General features: G+C 42.4%; 1 protein-coding gene across 1 annotated transcript in view; it reads right to left on the bottom strand.

Annotated features, from left to right (window-relative positions):
* Positions 1-4,908: 4,908 nt before the first annotated feature.
* LOC121534585 (CREB-regulated transcription coactivator 1-like) overlaps positions 4,909-21,464 on the bottom strand; it is a 28,938-nt gene continuing 12,382 nt past the window's right edge. Inside the window, exons 6-13 of the mRNA XM_041841166.2 lie at positions 18,549-18,634; positions 18,412-18,446; positions 14,443-14,654; positions 13,988-14,100; positions 13,509-13,703; positions 8,668-8,751; positions 8,171-8,339; positions 4,909-6,587 (exon numbers count right to left, since the gene is read on the bottom strand). Coding sequence (XP_041697100.2) covers positions 6,379-6,587; positions 8,171-8,339; positions 8,668-8,751; positions 13,509-13,703; positions 13,988-14,100; positions 14,443-14,654; positions 18,412-18,446; positions 18,549-18,634 — 1,103 coding nt within the window. The 3' untranslated portion in view covers positions 4,909-6,378. The remainder of the gene's footprint in view (positions 6,588-8,170; positions 8,340-8,667; positions 8,752-13,508; positions 13,704-13,987; positions 14,101-14,442; positions 14,655-18,411; positions 18,447-18,548; positions 18,635-21,464) is intronic.

Consider the following 21,464-nt stretch of genomic DNA (forward strand, 5'->3'; position numbering starts at 1 on the left):
AGAAGGATTACTTTATACTATTCCAAGTATTCCTTATAGAGGTAGGGTTTCAAGTGTCTCTGGAAGGTGGTGACCAACCCAAGGGGTTTGTACCTGCCTACTATAACCCCTCCCCTCTCTCTCCATCGCTCGCGCTAGCTCTCTATGAAAGATGCAAGTGTTTGTGTTCTCGGAAGTAAAGCAGGTAAATCAGTCTCCTCCGTTCCAAAAATACTGAATCTTAGAAGTCGATTTCTAGCGGAATCTAATCTAGACACTCAGAAATGGAGTCAACACCGGGAGTCGACCCTCAAGGAGTCGTGGAATCAGTTATTTTAGAGGCGACTCTCCACCACTACGTCGTCATCGTCAACAGTTGGAAAAATGGCAGAGAAAGGCAAGCGACAGCAACCAAGTCCTGTATGGCAATACTTTGAGAAGTTAAATGAGAAGGAAATGCAAACTTTGGGAGGCGGAATTGAGGTACAGCAATGGTAGCACCTTGAGACCCAAACCATTGCTGGCAGCAGCGCAGCTGCATTGTGAATACACATGGAATATATGCATTTTTCTTATAGTTTTAACGGAAAATAACATTTAAACTGCACAATTTTTTTCTCCCATTTGTCACATCCCTAATCTGGTCAGCCCTTGCCCCTCTGCTACGCCCTCCTTATTGCTTGTTTTCCTGCAGCAATAGAGCCGAATTGCCGAAAGCCACCGAAAACCGAAGACACACGAACACGTAATAGAATATCGGGCTGATGCCTGCCGTTCCCAAGCAACCCTGTACATCACCCGGGAGAGACTGTGCATGCGCAACAATTTTCCCCAGCCAGTAGGGGTGTGTGCTATAGGTGCCGAGACCCTCGTTGGCCTGAGGCAACGATGCCCTCTAGCAGTGTAAACGAGGTGTCACCTCTTTCATTATAATAAATGAGCTCTGTGCCCTCGGCGATGTGCCTGGATGCAACAGAGAAAAGTTATAAAGAGGTGGGGTGCACGAACGGGGATGGAGCTTGATGGCAACTGGGGTACTTCCGTCCTGCTTGGAGAGCGAACACATCGTCTTCTGACCCCGGCTGGAACAACATAGCCAGGGGGAGAGCTATGAATGGGGCGGCACTCGGGGGGTGAGGTGCAGATCCCAAGCCTAACATTGTTAACGAGGCCAAAGATAAGCCGCTGTGTAGTAGATGGGTAGGGGAGAGAGTAGGGCAGGGAAGTCTGCACTGAACTGGAGAGAGGGTAGGGCAGGGAGCACCTAGACTGTCTACACGGGTGCGAACGAACTAGGTTCACTGGCCCTGTTGGCCACCAGGGTGGCTTAGGAGGGCGGAATTTTCCTGTGACAGCATTGAAGGACAGTTTACCTCCAGGCTTGCTCTGGTTCTGGGGCTTCGTCTGGGTATGGACAGTCGGCTGCGTAGCCAGGGGCCTGAGATCCTTATGGCTTATCCGTTGTCCCCTTCCAAACATCCCCACGTGGCTTTTTGATGCAGGACCCAGCGGGCTGCCAAATGGGCCGAGTCAGCGGGGGTTACAGGAGTCGAGGGCTTAGCCCACTTTCCTACGGATATCGAATTTTTGACACATGTCGAGTAATGAGTGGGCCCCCTCCCTCCTCCCTATGCGTGGGAACAAAACAATGGGTTGCTGCATAGAGGATAGGGCTCTAGAAAAGCAGAGGTACCTCTCCTCCGTTATGCAGGAATTGGTCTTCTGCCTGAGAGGGGGCAGGGCCGGACATATGTGAGCTGTGCCCTGTTTTTCTCCGCTGCTGGCCTCTAGGCCAGTCCCCTCTGGCGGCGTTAAAGAGAGTCACTCTTTAAGGATCATAATAACCTTAACCGACACCCTAGAATCACTACAATTTGCATACCACCCCAACAGATCCTCGAACGACGCAATTGCCATTGCACACTGCACACTGCCCTATCCCACCTGAACAAGAGGAATACCCAGGTAAGAATGCTGGTAATTTACTACAGCTCAGCCTTCATCACCGTAGTGCCCTCCAAGCTCATCACTAAGCTCAAAGTCCTGGGTCTGAAACCCTCCCCTGTGCAACTGGGTCCTAGTCTTCCCGACGGGCCGACCCTGGGTGGTGAAGGTAGGCAACAACACCTCCGCCACGCTGATCCCCAACACGGGGGCCCCACAGGGGTGCGTGCTCACCCATGACTGCATGGCCACGCATGTCTCCAACTCAATCATCAAGTTTGCTGACAACACAACAGTGGTAGGCCTGATTAACAACAATGACGAGACAGCCTACAGGGAGGAGGTGAGAGCCCTGGCAGAGTGGTGCCAGGAAAATAACCTATCCTTCAATGTCAACAAAATGAAGGAGCTGATCATGGACTACAGGAGACAGCTGAGACAGCAAGCCCCCATCCACATCGATGGGGCCGCAGTGGAGAGGGTCAAAAGCTTCAAGTTCCTTGGTGTGCGCATCACTAAGGACCTAAAATGGTCCCTTCACACCGACAGTATGGTGAAGAAGACGCAACAGCAACCTCTCCAACCTCAGGAGGCTGAAGACATTTGGTTTGGCCCCTGAGACCCTCACAAACTTCTACAGATGCACCACCGAGAGCATTCTGTCGGGCTGTATCACCCCATGGTACAACTACACCGCCCGCAGCAGCAGGACTCTCCAGAGGGTGGTGCGGTCATCCCAACGCGTCATCAGGGGCACACTGCCTGCCCTCCAGGACATCTACATCACACATTGTCACAGAGACAGAGGTAATTTTACTTTCCGGTAAAAAGCTAAACTCTCTCGACAAGAAGCTGGATTCCTACGCTCTGCGAATCCTCACAGTTTAGCAGGAAAACAGTAGTCCAAGTCGATGCTGAGGAGAGTATATTAGCAGTATTACGACATCGTAAGGAAGAATGAAAAGTGAGGCAGGAGGAAGCGACAGCACCTTATAATAAAGCGGGGTTCCCCCTTATTGGCTGTCGCTGCTTTCTATGACAGACGTTGTGTGATAGGAGTTCCTTGTTGACTACACCCAACAGAGATGTACCCATACTGTACCCAGACCAAGTGATTATTTGAAATACAGTGCCTTGCAAAAGTATTCATCCCCCTTCGCGTTTTTCCTATTTTGTTGCATTACAACCTGTAATTTAAATTGATTTTTTATTTGGATTTCATGTAATGGACATACAAAAAATAGTCCAAATTGGTGAAGTAAAATAATAAAAATAAACTTTAAAAAATAAAATCAAAAAAAAAAAAAAAAAAAGTGGTGCGTGAAAATGTATTTTTTTGCTATGAAGCCCCTAAATAAGATCTGGTGCAACCAATTACCTTCAGAAGTCACATAATTAGTTAAATAAAGTCCACATGTGTGCAATCTAAGTGTCACATGATCTCAGTATATATTTACATTTGACATTTTAGTCATTTAGCAGGTGCTCTTATCCAGAGCGACTTACAGGAGCAATTAGGGTTAAGTGCCTTGCACAAGACGACCTGGTTGGTGATCGGGAGCTGTTGGCTGTTGTCCGAGCCCTGACCGTGTAGAGGCACTGGCTCGAAGGGGTGAAACACCCTTTCCTCGTCTGGACGGACCACTGTAACCTGGTGTACATCCGGGCAGCAAGGAGGCTGAACCCTCGCCAGGCCAGGTGGGCCCTATTTTTCACCCGGTTTGATTTTACACTATCTTACATCCCGGGTACAAAGAACGTGATGGCAGACGCACTGTCATGGCTGTACGACACAGAGGAGAGGCCCATAGACAACACCCCCATACTCCCGGCCTCCTGCATTGTGGCGCCGGTAGTATGGGTGATGGACGCGGACATAGAGTGGGCGTTACACACAGAGCCATCTCCACTTCAGTGTCCAGCTGGGCTCAGTACGTGCCTGCTCTTGTCCGTGACCGTCTGATCTATTGGGCACACACGTCCCCCTCCTCTGGTCACCCAGGTATCGGTCGTACAGTGCGCTGCCTGACCGGAAAGTACTGGTGGCCTACCTTGGCTAAGGACGTGAGGGTGTATGTCTCCTCCTGCTCGGTGTGCGCCCAGAGTAAGGCACCTAGGCACCTCCCAGCGGGTAAGTTACAGCCCTTACCAGTTCCACAACGGCCATGGTCCCACTTGAGTATTGATTTCCTTACTGATCTTCCCCTCTCTCAAGGTAACACTACCATCCTGGTCCCCACGGAGCTGCAGACTGCGGAGGCCCTGTTTACACACGTCTTCCGGCACTACGGGGTGCCAGAGAACATAGTGTTTGTTGCGGGATTTTCACCGTTGCCATCCTGCTCGCCCTGCTCAGCGTCCTCCTGGCCGTCCCCGAGGCCGGTTTCGGCACACTGCTGGAGCTGCACGTCAAGGGGGGGGTAATGTCACGACTTCCTCCGAAGCTGCCTCCTCTCCTGGTTCGGGCATGCTTCGGCGTTCCTGCGTAACTGTGGTTGCGGAATAAAGTCTGTTATTCTGTGATTTACCCTCCTGCGCCTGACTCCTTCAACATCACCTCATCACAGCATACTGCTAAAGCAACACTCGAGTGGTTTAAGGGGAAACATTTATATGTCTTGGAATGGCCTAGTCAAAGCCCAGACCTCAATCCAATTGAGAATCTGTGGTATGACTTAAAGATTGCTGTACACCAGCGGAACCCATCCAACTTGAAGGAGCTGGAGCAGTTTTGCCTTGAAGAATGGGCAAAAATCCCAGTGGCTAGATGTGCCAAGCTTATTGAGACATACCCCAAGAGACTTGCAGCTGTAATTGCTGCAAAAGGTGGCTCTACAAAGTATTGACTTTGGTGGGGGTGAATAGTTATGCACGCTCCATTTTTCTGTTTTTTTGTCTTAATTCTTGTTTGTTTCACAAGAAAAAATATTTTGCATCTTCAAAGTGGTAGGTATGTTGTGTAAATCAAATGATACAAAAATCTATTTTAATTCCAGGTTGTAAGGCAACAAAATAGGAAAAATACAAAAGGGGTGAATAATTTAGCAAGCCACTGTAGAACATCAAATTCACAAGTAGCAACTACAAGGGCATCAGACATATGATACCTCGGCTCTTTCTGTCCATTTCAATTTGGCTGACAAGGGAAATACAGTACCACCTCAAATATGAAAAGCTAAATGGTAACAAGTGAAAAGCAGAGGATAACAACATAAGTTGTGATAATCCTCCCCTAGTTGTGTTCAACTTGGTCCTCTTCTCACACTAGTGCCAATTTTATTCAGGTCATCGGAAAAGAAACGGGGATGCTTGATAGTTTGCACTTCACTGCTTAGGAGTCTAAACAAGTTGCACAATAACCTAAATTTTTTTATGGAGAGTTGAGATAATAGCTTTCCATATCATGTAATCTTATGAGGCAGAATCTTATCACTCACAGTAATTAGTTCAGATTTCATTTTTTATCTTGTTTGCATCTCAAAACCAGCTACCATTGGTGCATATTATAACTGAAATGTATTTTCATGCCTAAATTGCCAAAGTGACCCTAGGCTGTGACATCCTTTAAGAAAAATCTACAAACAGGATTTTGAGTGATTTTTCAAGTTTGTTCAACTGGAATTTAGGCTTTACTTCAGCTGCCCTGGAAAATCACAAGCTAAAGGGGAGGGTTAAAACTCCTAGTTGTTCAACTAAGGAAACCGCTTAGATGTTGACCAGCACTAAAACATGTACAAACCTGAAATGCTGACAAAATTGATGGATTGAAATTAAAATGACAAGTTCAGAAGGGAACCAAAAGTAAAATACTGGTCAACTTCAGGGCAAAAAACTGAGCACCAATAAATACAACTAGTGTGAGTTAATGACAGCGCGGTTAAGGGCATTGATGGAAATGTGACTAGCCATGAGAGGGCGGTTCTGAAAAAGCAGATGGGTGATTATATGAGCTAAGACATGCTAATCTAGTATGGCAGGTGAAAGAAAGATGATTTTAATCAGTTAATGTCTTCAAATAGGAGGTGAGACCAATGTAGTAGCCCCTACTGTTTTTCTTCTTTACAAAAAACAAATCATCCAACAGAAAGGCCGGCAGGAGGCATGTAAAAAAAAAAAAGAAAGAAGAAAAAAAAGTTAAGGGATGAATGGTAAGCACAAACTAGTCACAGCATGACCATAAGCTCAATATCCACCAGATATGACAATATTGCCATCCATCTTTCCCATTCTGAAGAAAGAAAGCAAACTGTATCGACAATTTCTTGACAAACTCATTTACCTACTATCTCATTAACCCATAGCTCTTAGAAAGGGGCAGCTGGTGAAGGGAGGTGGGAGTGCGGGATGAACACACTTCACAGCTGGGGCCTCGCCTCGGGCTCCCACACCCCAAAAATAGCCCTCTCCCCACAGACACAAGCCCTCACCCCCTCAGGCCGGACTTTGGCAGCAGCTCTACAGCCGGTCCATCCGAAAGGCGTCTTCAGTGGCGGGGTCAGTGAGGACCATGTCAGGGTCATTGAGCATGTGCAGCCCGTCCAGGGTCAGCGGGTCGATCTTCAGCTCATCTAGGGGAAACTGAGAGTCTGCGTCGAAGCTGATGTCAGCCGACAGAGAGCTGCAAGACAACCCCTTGGACAGTCTGGGTGGAGACTCTCCCGTGGCTTAAACACACATGGTTAGAGAGATGAGGAGAGGTCAGAGTCTTCCAGCTGTATTTACTCCACATAAAAAAACAGGATCTCATTAAATATTTCAAGGAACTGTCAATAACTACAATTGAGTGCTAAGCAAAATAACATTTAAATAAATACAGAAAACCTCTACTTTTAATGAATTTAGCTGAAGTTAGGAATGGAGGTACAGTCATGACTGAAATTATTGGCACCCTTGATAAAGATGAGCAAGAAATAATACAAATACTGACCTATATTGAATGCTCAGAATAAATACTATTTTATACTAATACAACTGCTCAGCGAAAAATATTTTGTTTAACAAGTAACACATTTTTCTCTAAAAGATCGGGGTGCCAATAATTTTCACCCCTGTTTTCAATACTCCGGCACCCTCCCTTTTAGAGGATAACGGCACTGAGGCTTTTTCAAAAGTGTTTTATGAGATATATTATCTTGATATTCTTTGTCTGCGCTTATGGACTGCCCTCTTCAATTCAAACCACAGGTTTTCAATGGGGTTCAAGTCCAGAGACTGAGTAAAATGTTGATTTTGTGGTCAATTAACCATTTCTTTGTGGATTTTGATGTGTGCTTGGGGTTATTGTCTTGCTTTTGTGTGGATTACTGTGGCTTTTTAGCAGCAATATTCAAACTGCAAATTACTTTGCTATTCTTACTACATGTAATAGAAACCATATGTCCAAATTATTATTTGTGAAGGCAGTTTAGACCTGAAACAGACCCTACCTTCTCAGACTGTTAGCAAACGTTCTCGACGAACAGAAAACAAATGGAATGCGTTAGCTAACGATTGCAAACGTTCACAAACAATTTCACTTGCTGAACGCACCTCAGATCAGGGATTTTTCTGCCATTGAAATCCTCAGGCAGTATAAAAAAATGGAAATACATTTTCGGGATGGAAAAACACTTTCAGTGTAAACTTAAACAACTAAAACCAGATATAAAGTATGTAGAAAAGATAATGAAACTATATATTTTCTAAATAATATAATCTTTGAGAACTAACAATCACCAAAATAAAAGCTAGATGGAAAGGGAAAATCGAAAAATTCCAAAACATTTAGCAGTATAGATTTTGTTATTATGTTTGAGCAAAACAACACAGCATTAGCCATGGCAAAATGTGTAGAATTGCAGGACATTAGCTTTAAAACTGCAGAAATCTGTCGATGTGCCCTTGAGCAAGGCACTTAACCCTAATTGCTCCTGTAAGTCGCTCTGGATAAGAGCGTCTGCTTAATGACAATTGTATTTTTCCTTTTTGTATATTTGTCCCCACAAGAACAAATGGGTTGGGCTGGCCGACTAAGATAGAGCTCACCCTGGCCCTGGTAAGTACTTGTTCTTCCTAGGTAGATATACTAACAAGAGCAGTCCACTTAAACATTCAGACAGGTTATGGAACAGCTAGGCGTGCCTTGGACCCGTAGACATAACAATAGTTAGAGCCTTGTATGGAGAGAGTGTTTACATTGACGGAACTCTATTCTACTGCCTAGCCTTACTGAGGCTTGAGTGAGCCACCTGGTGTGTCAGAATAGTACCTGTGAGAATGATGTTGGGGATGTTGCCATGGCTACTGTAGCCCAGCTGCTGGGAGTCTTGCAGGTTGCCGTGGCTACCTGTCAAACCCATCATGGCTGCTTGGGAGTAGTTGAGGGTTGAGCCCTGGCCGTACAGACTATTGTTGTCGATCATGTTGAACTGCTCCAGCTGTTCGAGGAACAGAGAAAGCACATCAACATACCATGAGGTTAGCCAACACTCAACAACAAGGGATCATTTCTGTACACAAATGATAAATAGAAAGATAAAGTACAATGGAAAACAAACTAGAGGCGTATTACTCTATAGTGTTTTGTTTCCCAAATATTGTCAGAATGGATCAATGGATAGCCCATTATATCAAAAGTGTCTTATCCAATATATGTTCCACTATTGTGTTGTGATGCAAACATTTAGGAAAATATTGCCATATAAAAAAGTATCTAATATTAGCTTGCATAATTAGTCCTGAGGTGGACTGTTAAACTTAACTTACCTGTTGGGAGAGAGCACTGGTCTGTCTGGATGTGAGTTGCTGGTCATAGAAGTCAGCAAATACACTGCCCAATATGGAGTTGTGCTAGAACACAAGCAGATCCCCTCTTTTTGTTAAAAACAACACCAGGATATTAATGCACAAGTATAAAACACGGGAGAAGAAGAGCAGACACAGAGAGCATTTGAATCACACCACAACTCTGTAAATGAATGATTTCACAATTCATAAGACATTCATATCAAATGATTGGGTTTGGCTTTCCATTGAGCTCCAGGCAACACAGAAAACACTGCACACATCTGAAATCCTGCAAACAAACTGTAACATACTGTAGCCCACAGTCTAGATTAAGCATGATACAGTACAAGCCCATCAATTAATTAGCTGTGCATTCAACCTCAATCTCATCCATCATAGTAACCGCTTCAGATCTATGCCCATCTCATCTTTAAAGATGACTCGATAGATCAATTGCATTTACCTCTTGTTTCTCTGATGTTCATGTTAAGTGCCCAACCAGCCAATATGTCAACATGCACTGAATACTAGGACCTACTCGAAAGCACATAAATGTTATCAACCCACAAACAATAATGTTGTAGGGAGTCTTTCAAAGGGTTGCGGACAACATGCAAGCCTTGTACTGAGAATTCTGATATACTTTAAATAAATACAATGATATGAAATAAAATGAAATCATATGGAAATCCCTTTTCTGAGTAAAGCTAGAATTTACAAAACATTCAATCATCCAGAAATGCTCTTAAAGTTTTAATTGCATATCCTTATTAAACCCGAAAAAGTATCCTCTTTCATTGTCCGCCTTAATGTATAAATAATAGGAGCATATTCACAGGCAGTCTCTAAGGCAGCCTTCGCCATGCCCCTTTAAGTTCAGAACCACATTATCTGTGCCCTGCCAAAAGAACAGCGGGGAAGAACATGATAATAGCACATGGACTGTCAGCTGCACTGCATATAACCCACAACACTGTAGGTTAGCCATCTAGATGAGAGAAAGAATCGATGGTAAAGCCAACAGAAGCACAAACGAATGAACAAACACAACAAATATGTAGCTAGTAGCTACTGAATGAAATATTTTCTGATTCCCCTAACAAGAGATTACTTAGTCGTTCAATGTTGTAAGTTCAATGTAAGTTTAGGCCTATATTATACATTTACATTGAACTTACAACGTACATCTAGCCTACAGGTCCTTGTAGAGGGTCCCTGCTCCTTCTTGATTTTTCACAATAAACAAGTGATTCAAAACTCTAGCAAGTATAAAAGGTGGCTCAGGTGGCTAAGTGTAAATACTAAGTACATTTTCCTTACTCACCTAACTAGCTAAAGTGTATCAATTAAGCGACTATGCTACGAGGCCACTTAGGATGCAGACACAGAGAAGCAGCAGGGGGTACGGGGTCAGTGACACTGCGAGAAACGACGATGGGGGTGGCAGGGGGTTGGTGACACAAGAGCAGCCAGTAGGGGCAGCCAAGGGGCCCAGCTGGCGACGAAAGCAGAACTACGATGGAGGAACAGTGTATACAGTCAGCGGGTTTTGGTGTACACGCCCTTACTTGAGGCGAGCCTCCAGGTGAGAAGCCTTGATTGGAGACTGGAGAGGTTGGAGACTGATTGGCTGAAGACCCAGCCCTACTGCGGTACTGTTGGGGGAAAGAGCCCTAATACAGGATAGTTTTGTTAGACTGACTGACTGACTGACTGACTGAGCCCCTTCTGAGAAGGTATGCTGTGTGTGTCCCAGCCTGGCTATGAGGACACATACACACAGGGGATGGGGCTCATGTCTTTGCTAAATCTGTGCTAAAGATGCCCTGGATTAGTTGACTTGTACCATCATCATGGCCTTGATTTAGCCTAACTGCATAAAGAGACCAGAATTAGGCTAACAATCAAATGTTTAATGGAATCCCTCAGAGACTCTCTGGCTTCAATGATCATCAAAAGTAATTGTTATGTAAGGGTTTGTTCCTCCTTTAGGGTGTGTACTGTGCAAATAGCTGACTCACTAGCTAGCCATTTGGGGTCATTCTTCAACAAGATAACCGAGTAATCAACTGGCATTTACAGTAGTAGCTCTCTCCTCTCTGTTTGTCTTCCGCTCAAGACAAGAGCACTGAAATCCACTTCCACAAGATCCAGCACATCACCAGTACAGTGGTGAAATTCCATACGCTAGCAGAGTGGAACTAACCTTCCACGGAGTTGCATTGTTTTCCAGAGAACGCATAGAGCCCGGAGTTGATTATCCCTTTTATACCGTGGCTATAATTTAACACATTTGCACGGTAGAATTCAATGGCTAGTTAATTCTTACATGTTCAATGTTTGAGCTGCTTTCGAAAGCAAAAGTCAAATTGAAAACATTATTGGCATTGTTGAATTCGATTTTCATAATAGCAAGCTAGGACTGATGGTTTGGTTAGCTAAACTAGCAAGTCTGTTTGTTTGGTTACCACGGCAATCGTTCATTATTTTCCATAGAGCGCATAGCCCCTCATTGATTATTCTTTACTAATTGTACATATAGGGCCTAATATAGATTTTTCTGTAGCCTACATGTAGGCACACATAATAAAGCGGTAGTATTAAAGCGGTAGTATTAATCTCACCATTTGAATCTCACCATCACTGTTTTTATAATGAGAAAGTGACACAAAACCAGGTTCATTTTTTTTATGGAAGGATTTGTATGGAAAGCCAAGTTGAAGCCAACCGATGTTGTCGTCCTCATAATAACCGCACGTGGTTTTACCGCAACAGAGTAGCAAGAGCCTTCAATTGAAGCGGCGGGAAACAAAGGAATGTGGCCACATCTCTCACAAAAACGGATCAAAAATGAAATCACAGATAATTATAAAAGGAGCAGGAGAACTTATAATTTGGCTACAATAATTACAAGGACTTCTCAAGCACCAAATTGTGGAAATGTCTGATTTTCAAGGTAGGCCTACTCCGGTACTTGAATTTCTGAGCTCCAAATTCAAGTTCAAGTAGGATTCTTCAAGCCCCTTGTATTGTTTAAAATTGCAGGTGTAACATGGAAAACAAAATGTATTTGTTATGTTATTTCATTACCAGATCATGTAAAGACGCCCACTAGGCTATGTAATTTGTTGTCATTATATCCAGAATAATTCATAGGAATAGCTTTGAGTGTTGTGGTCCTCTGTAGCTCAGCTGGTAGAGCACGGCGCTTGTAACGCCAAGGTAGTGGGTTCGATCCCCGGGACCACCCATACACAAAAATATATGCACGCATGACTGTAAGTCGCTTTGGATAAAAGTGTCTGCTAAATGGCATATTATTATATTATTATTGTGCAATAGTCTATCCTACACAATTGCACACAGTAGACACTGTGTCCAATTCGAGGCACAAAAACATATGAAAACATGAACACATTACCCTGATGCTTTCTCTGTGAAATCTAACAAGACCCTGCTGTAAATCAAGCAGAAAACAACAGATAATCAACATAAATTCGCTAGGGATATTAAATCCAGCGTGGATCCAGGCACAACTGTCTTCATGAATGGGACACCAAAATATTCTGGACATTCCTCGCGAACACCTTTTTTCCAGCACTCAGGCTGTTGTTGCATCACAACAGCTGCTCGCCACTTGACTGTCATTCAGAAAATTCCTTCCTGGATCAGATTATTATGTGGGAATAAGTATCAAGGTAAGGTGACTCTCTCGATTAGAAACATTCGATTTTGCAATCGCATTTATTATTTTGGATTTGTGTGCCCATGAAAACAGTTTTCACCCCGTAACATAAGAAGACACGAAATGTTACGTAGTTACACTGCATTTCTGAGATCTCTATGCAAAAAAACTGTCCAACGGCTAGATCCAGTATTCAAGTTCAATGTCTAATTTAACTGTAATGCTTAATATATATATAACAACAACTTAAACTGCCATAAATGCAAGGACAGAAAAGTAATGTTTTGGACAAATCCGTCAAGACACCAACCATGATAAAGGGTTAAACATAGGTTTTAAATAAACTCGTGAATTTTATTGAATATAGCTATGATTCCCCACTTATATCTTAATGTAATGACATTAAAAAAATTGGCAGATTATAATCAATGATTTATCAACAGCTGTAACAAGTTGTCCAGTGTTGGAAATCCTCACTGATACCCTAGCTTATAGAAAGACCTATGTATGGGTTGCTCAATAAATGATGCAGTGAATTAAGAAATAAGTGATGCTATATAGCTGAAGCAGATGCCTCTACTACGGCCATAAAATCAAAGTAAAAGGGTCAGCAATAGCTTCAGACGCATCAAGTTTACATAAAAACAGAATAACTTGTTATGATAGAAAACTGCACTCTGCTAAGAGGTAGTATACAGTATATGAACACACTTGCAACAGAAACTGATGCATTTGTATTGTAATACTATTCAATGAACCGTTTGCCTACACATGGACACTAAAATCTCTATGTTCAACACTCACGGTTGGGGCGATGCAAAAGCAATGTTTAAATAGAGAGATTGAGCAATAACAAACAATGTTGAGCAAAATTATGTTTGACACTTAAATTCCAGAGCATTTCTCTACCGAATGCTCCTGCAGCAGAAAAAAACAACCTACGTGTCCTGCTTTAAGAAGTAGGCTAGTTCCTTTGACCTCAAGATCAAACCAAAGATAGTCGAACAGGAAAAACAAAATGGTGTTCCATAGTGTAGGAACACTCTAGGTCGGTTTGAACACTAAATTTTCCTACGGACATACTATAAGATAGGGAAAAGTTTGAAGAGGGAACGGTTTGAGAAGGTAAGCTTACCGAGTTCATATCCATGGAGTTCTGTGTCTGGATGGAGGAGGTGTTCAGAGGGGATGGGAGCTGGATCTGCCTAGTCAGTCCCTGAGTGGTCTGTTGCTGTTGCTGTTGTTGCTGCTGCTGTTGAGAGGAGGACTGGCTGAAGAACGCATACTGGGACAACTGCGCCTCCAGTGTCATGGCATCTATGGTCTCCGCCTGAGACAGATGGACATAAGGGTTTGAAATTAGTCAGTGGGAAAAAGGGAGAATTATGTCTACAAACTGTGATAGAAAATAGAGTGATAGAAAAATCTACTACAATCCTCGATTCTCGTACCTTTTAGTCATTTGGCAGGTGCTTTTATCCAGAGCAACTTTAAGTGCATTCAAATAGGGAAGGATACAACTACAGAATACAATAATTGTCAATACACTAGGAAGGTTCTTTAGAAATATGTAACAATCACAGTGCTAGAAGGGTAGAGTACGGTACGTGCTACCTGGGCGAGGGTGAGTGGTGGTGACAGGGTGGGGGAGAGCTGTAGGGAGTGGTGCTGGTGGGAGTCCTGGTTGACCATGTTGTCCTGCCTGCCTTGCTGGGAGGTGGTCTGTCCTGGTGGGACACAAAACAGCAAACATCCCCTTGAGAATTCCCACAGTTTCATAGAAAGCCATAGAGTCATAGATAGATACATTTTGGCAAACTGTCTGCCATGTTGGCACCATACGTTGTCATCATCTCCTAACATCTCCCCACTTTTGGTGCCTCTTGTTGCCACATGAAAATTCAGAATTTCAAACTGGGTTTGCAAAACAGCACCCAGTTTGAAATTCTGAATTTTCATGTGGCAACAAGAGGCACCAAAAGTGGGGAGATGTGAGGAGATGATGACAACGTATGGTGCCAACATGGCAGACAGTTATTGTTCTGGAAGGTGGAGGACTGAGAGGTCACCTTGGCTGGTGGAGCTGAAACTGTGTGAGTGGCTGGTGGACAGGTTTCCCGTGCTGTTGGAGGCGCTGAGGGTGGAGTCTTCGGGGTCCAGGGGTGTGGGCAGCGGAGGGGGGAACTGGATGTTGGTCAGATCAGGCAGGGAGCCACCGCCCGTGTTGTTGGCTGATGGCATTGGCGACGCGGTCAGATCCTGATCCGGAGACGGAAATATGCTGAAAACAGAAAAAGAGATGATTGGCATCCCCACAATGACAGTTGAGGTAGTATCAATGATGTATATAAACACTGGATTGCTGATGCTATGTATTGGCCAATGAGAGGCTTTGACGCCACCGGTCGGCCATATTGGTACTCCTCAGAAGAAGCAGTCCCTCCATAGGAATGAATGGAATTCTACAGTATTTCAATTGAAAGGACAAAATTAAATGTATTTACACTGCCTTCAGAGTGTATTCATACCCCTTGACTTATTCCACATTTTGTTGTGTTACAGACTGAATTCAAATTGGTTTAAATTGATTTTCTCTCACCCATCTACACACACGCTTATCCAGAGCGACTTACAAATTGGAACCCCATAACGACAAAGTGAAAACATGCTTTTTTTTTATGTTGCTAATTTATTGAAAATACTATACAGAAATATCGCATTTACATAAATATTCACACCCCTGAGTCAATACTTTGTAGAAGCACCATTGGCAGCGATTACACCTGTGAGTCTTTCTGGGTGAGTCTCTATGAGCTTTCCACACTGCCCATTTTTATTTTCAAAATTCTTCAAGCTCTGTCAAATTGGTTGTTGATCATTGCTAGACAACCATTTTCAGGTCTTGCCATAGATTTTCAAGTAGATTTAAGTCTAAACTGTAACTCTGACATTCACTGTCTTCTTGGTAAGCAAATCCAGTGTAGATTTGGCCTTGTGTTTTAGGTTATTGTCCTGCTGAAAGGTGAATTCATCTCCCAGTGCCTGGTGGAAAGCAGACTGAACAAAGTTTTCCTCTAGGATTTTGCCTGGGCTTAGCTCCATTCCGTTTATTTTTTATCCTGAAAAACTCCCCAGTCCTGAACGATTACAAGCATACCCATAACATGATGCAGACACCACTATGCTTGGAAATATAGAGAGTGGTATTCAGTAATGTGCTGTATTGTATTTGCCCCAAACATAAGGCTTTGTATTCAGGACAAAAAGATAATAGCTTTGCCAATTTTGTTTGCAGTATTACTTTAGTGACTTGATGCAAACAGGATGCATGTTTTGGAATATCTTTATTCTGTACAGGCTTCCTTCTTTTCCCTTTGTCAATTAGGTTAGTATTGTGAACTACAATGTTGTATATCCATCATCAGTTTTCTCCTGTCACAGCCATTAAACTCTGTAACCGTTTTAAAGTCACCATTGGCCTCATGGTGAAATCCTTGTGTGGTTTCCTTCCTCTCCGGCAACTGAGTTAGGAAGGACGCCTGTATCTTTGTAGTGACTGGGTGTATTGATACATCATCCAAAGTGTAACTAATAACTTCACCATGCTCAAAGGGATATTCAGTGTCTGCTTCTTTTTTTTTCTTCCCATCTACCAATAGGTGCCCTTCTTTGCAAGGCATTGGAAAACCTCCCTGGTCTTTGTGGTTGAATCTGTGTTTGAAATTCACTGCTTGACTGAGAGACCTTAAAGATATTTCTATATGTGTGGGGTACAGAAATTAGGTAATCATTCAAAAATCATGTTAACCACTATTATTGCACACAGAGTGAGTCCATGCAACTTTTTACTCCTGAACGTATTTAGGCTTGCCATAACAAAGGGGTTGAGTACTTATTGACTGAAGACATTTCAGCATTTCATTTTTTATTAATTTGTAAAATGTAGAAAAACATAATTCCACTTTGACATTATTGTGTGTAGGCCAGTGACCAAAACATATCTATATTTAATCAATTTTAAATTCAGGCTGTAACACAACAAAATGTGAAAAAAGTCATGGGGTGTGAATACTTTCTGAAGGCACTGTAAGTATTATTTTGTTGTAGTGGGGACAAGTAACATTAGTACTCTATAAAAATTATAATTTAAGGAAAATGTTTTTAATTTAAAAGTATTAATGTGTCTGTAATAGAATAAACGTGGCAAAAAAGACTGTAGACATGAATAATAAATGCATTTCCATAGCTTCCTAAATATTTTTTTAAACGCTGGGGGTGTACTAAAATGGAGGCATGTTGGCTTCAAAACAGCGCCCCCTGTCAGTCATCTAGTGTATATATAAAGCATTGGGTAGTATATGCACAGCCAGCCGATTTCACAGGCTGCTGCAGAGTATGTCAAATAACATAGAAAAATAAATCAGAATACCGCCATCCCTGACTTCAGCAATATTTCGTCCACTGTGGGTTTGCTTTGGAAATGTACATGGTCCTTCGATCCGGATAGAAAGTTGAGCATCATGTAGTGCTGAGCGATTAGTGCTTTTTGAGTTCGGTTTCACTAGATTATTCAAAAATAATCACGGTTTTCGATATCTATATATTTTTAAAAACATTAAATGCAGTATGCGTTATGTGTGTTGAATGCTGTAACACAGAATAAAACAATTAATAAAAGTTTTTAAAAATACTATTAAATGGTAGTGACTGCCCATTACTTATTAACCATATTTTATTGACATTACTTTATTTTAATAAAACATTTGTTTCATTTTATTTTAGTAGTTCTTCAAAGTAAATACGGCATACTTTTATGACTGCTGAATACCAACTATCAATCACTTAGATCGTGTATTTTCTGGTAGAGATACCTTGTGAAGCAACTGCTTTTTATCCTTCTCGATCATGCATTCGGTCTTCTCTCAGTCTCTGTGTCTGCTCCACACTGTTCTTATTACAGCCCAGTGCTCCACACAGACCAGACAAGTAGGCGGGCGTGCAATGGATTATGGTCATTGTAGTTAATTACCACGTTTTCTGCGCTAAACTACATAGAATATTGTCCTGTTGGAAACTACAACTCCCTACTACATCGCACAGTTCAGGCTTGACCTGATTAATCTCTACAGAAAGTATGCATTCAGCTCACAGAAAAAAAACGAACAAAATGGAATTCAAATAATTGAACCAATGTCGGTCAATTAGTTGTTTAAAAAGTGAAAAATAACCAACATTTCTGTTATTCGCTCAGCACTAGCATAAATCGCTCAGCACAAGCAGCACCATGCTTCCCAGAGATATACTACTCTTTATGTTTTCAATTGCACACAAGCCCAAAGGAAGGGTAATTGCCTCCAATTGTTTTCCCTCAAATAAGATATATATATTCTCACCAATTTCGTGGTATCCAATTGGTAGTTACAGTCTTGTCCCATCGCTGCAACTCCCGTACACAATGCCCGCTTAACCCGGAAGCCAGCCACACCAATGTGTCAGAGGCAACACCGTACACCTGGCGACCGTGTCAGCGTGCACTGCGCCCGGTCCGCCACAGGAGTCACTAGTGCGCGATGGGACAAGAATACCCCTGCCTGCCAAAGCCTCCCCTAACCTGGACGACGCTGGGCCAATTGTGCGCCACCCCATGGGTCTCCCGGTCTCGGCCGGCTGCGACAGAGCCTGGACTCGAACCAGGATCTCTAGTGGCACAGCTAGCACTGCGATGCAGTGCCTTAGACCACTGCGCCACTCAGGAGGCCCAGGAATCAGATTTCTGCTGCGATCCCTGCAAAGGACCCTGTTCACATTCTCAAAATAACAATAACATAGAATCATACACAGCCAGAACTGGCTGGATCCACAACATTTCTCAAAGATCTGAAAGTATTCCAAAATATCAGATGTCTACAGTTGAAAAAACATCAACTCATCACTAAACCACCATAATCTGTCAACTGTCGTATTCAGCCATTCACAAAGCTCTACTGAAGTCAGGATTTTTTAATGTTACAGTCTGTGGGATGCTTTGAAGTACTCACTTGATTCCTGGGACCTTGGAGCTTGATAAAGCATTCTAAGGGAAAAATAAAAATTACAACTCAGAATACAATACAACTCAGTTAGGGCTGTATAACAATGTAGTGGAGATATATCACCAGATCTGGGTGCATTTCACCTTTTTGCCATCCCAGTTCTGTTTTTGTTCGTCTTTGTCCATATCTGATTCTGTGTCTTCTGGCCCTGGTACATGAAGCAGAAGCACTGGGGAGAATGAGGAAAATAAAGTAAAACAGCGAGCAAGAGAGGGAGTTGGATTTATCTAATTGTCAAATATCTAGAATAAATATATATACAGTGCTGCTTGAAAGTATGTGAACCCTAGAGGGCTGGTCATTATTTTGCTATAAAATATTAAAATAAACATAAAATCCTTATCTAAACCCCAATTCGTAATAAAGACATTCCAAGTAAATGACAGAAACAAAAATAATGATATATTATCATTGTTTGTTTAATTAAAGTGTTTTATTTAACAGAAACTCAGATTTCATGTGTGCAAAAATATGTGAACCCCTTCAGTCAATGGCTTGTGGCACCTCCATTAGCAGCGATAACTTGGACTAAACGTCTCTTATAGCCAGTAATCAGTCTCTGGCATCTGTTTTTGAGGGATTTTTGCCCACTCCTCCTTACAGAACTCAGCCAATTGAGTGAGGTTTGAGGGGTGTCTGGCATGAACTGCCCTCTTCAGGTCCTGCCACAGCATCTCGATTGGATTAGGTCAGGACTTTGACTTGGCCAATCCAATACACAAATCTTCTATCTCCTGAGCCATTCTTTGGTAGATTTGCTTGAATACTTTGGGTCGTTGTCTTGTTGGAAGACCCATTTTCGGCCCAGCTTTAGCTCCTTGACTGATGGCCTGACGTTCTGTTCAAGAATCTCCTGGTATACCTCAGAATTCATGGTTCCCTTAATGATGTGGAGTCATCCAGGTCCAGAGGAGGAAAAGCAGCCCCAGATCTTGACATTCCCACCACCATGCTTGACTGTTTGGATAAGGTTATTTTGGTGGTAGGAAGTGTTGGGTTTTTGCCAAACATAGCAGTGTTGATTGTGACCAAAAAGGTCAATTTTGGACTCATCGGTCCAGAGAATGGACTTCCAGAAACATTCAGGTTTGTCCAGGTGGTCTCTGGCAAAGTTAAGACGGGCAGTTTGGTTCTTTTTTGACAGCAGAGGCTTCTTCCTAGCAACCCTCCCATGAATGGCATTTCGATTCAGTGTTCTTCTTATTGTTGAAGTATGCACAGTTACCTGAGATGCAGCAAGGGAGGTCTGCAAATCTCTAGGTTATGTTTGGGTTGGCTTTTACCTGATTTATTATTGTTCTTGTGGCTCTTGTAGATATTTTGGAAGGGGGTCCACTTCTAAGCCGAGTTGCTGTCATGTTAAATGCTCTCTATTTGTAAACTATTTGCCTCACAGTGGACTGATGGAGCTCAAATCTTTTTGAGATTATTTTATAGCCTTCCCCAGACTTATGTGCTCTGAGATCTCCTTTCCTCTCGGCATGGTGTGCTTTGCATTCACCTGGATGGGTAACACCAAACTGACCAGGTTTCTTATCTCCATTTATCAGAGTCCCGCCCCAACTCTTTCCTAACAATCTCTCCTTTGATTGGTTCATTTGGTAGCTAATTATTTACCCACCTGATTCTACTTACCTACTTGATTTAACCAATGCAACTTGGGGTTCACTTATTTTTGCACCTGCACTAATTCCTTTTTAATTTAGTTTTTCTACTAAACGCATGATTTCCTCTACACCAACATATGGTATTGGGGTTCACATACTTTCAAGCAGCACTGTATATATTGAATTACCCACGCCAGCGTAGCCTGAAAATATTTCTGGTATCTCAGATTGTTCTGTCAATTCTCACATAGTAACTTCATTGTGAGAAAGGATGTATGACATGCTTTTAACATTTGTATCACAATCAATTTTTGAGAAAATCATGATGAAAGTGGCCATTTTAGGCCCTTTTTAGACCTATAAATGCCTCCTGTAAGACCCTATGATCTGTGAACCGTACATGAAACAGACAACATCTTTGTGTCATACTCCTTATAGTGTTCTCTAAAATATGGAGTATGTCTAGATTCTGAAATACAACTTTTCACATTCATTTATTCAACATAAAAAATATGAATAAAGTACCCTTTTTGATTTTGCTTATTTTAACCCTTTGACGCATACGATCACATATTTGTGATCATTGTTGAGTGATCCCTGCAGCGTACGATCACAAATATGTGATTGGAACAGTAGCAACCGAACATATGATGCAACAAACGTGTCTAAACAGCATTGTCTGAAAAGCATCTAAACAATGTTTTGTACTGATGGGAAATAAAGGTCTTCACAACTTTATTCCTCAATTTCACCTTTTATTGTAAAAGATAAATGCGAACGTCATCATCCAAACATCACACGGAACACATCCACAGCCAAACTCATTCCATAAACCAGTCTAAATAACAGGTTGCGCTGACCAAAAAACTAAACATAAGTTAGCGACCTAACAGCTAGACTTGTTTACAATGTACCACAAGGGAGAAATTTAATATTGTTTAGAAAAGAGATGCGTGTCAGCGAAGCTAACAGCAGCTAAATTCTTTATGATGGCAGCCATGTTTGTTTATGTTTGACAAGCAAAAACTCCCTAATTCCTGAATGCATTCACTATAAGATGCAAATAAACAAAGTCAAAGTCAAAGATGGCTGCGCCCATTGCCTGAAAAATATGAGCTTAGTTTGGCCACTTTTCAGCATATTACAAATCTTCGATGTACGTGTTACAGTGTATACAAGAACCGGAGCACATGACTTGACAATTAGTTTACTGTTTTTGACAAATCACAAAGCAAATAAAATGTTATCACCTCACAGATCATCACCCCAAATACAAGCCTACTGCCTAGCCTAACTATAGTGTAAAAGCTAAACAGAGATTAAACCATTTTAGTGGGGTTTGTGGGGGGTTCCTTTCATTTGTGGGGGTTTTTCAAGTCTATGGGGGGTAGA

Source organism: Coregonus clupeaformis, chromosome 21 (assembly GCF_020615455.1).
Source record: "Coregonus clupeaformis isolate EN_2021a chromosome 21, ASM2061545v1, whole genome shotgun sequence".
NCBI lineage: Eukaryota > Metazoa > Chordata > Actinopteri > Salmoniformes > Salmonidae > Coregonus > Coregonus clupeaformis.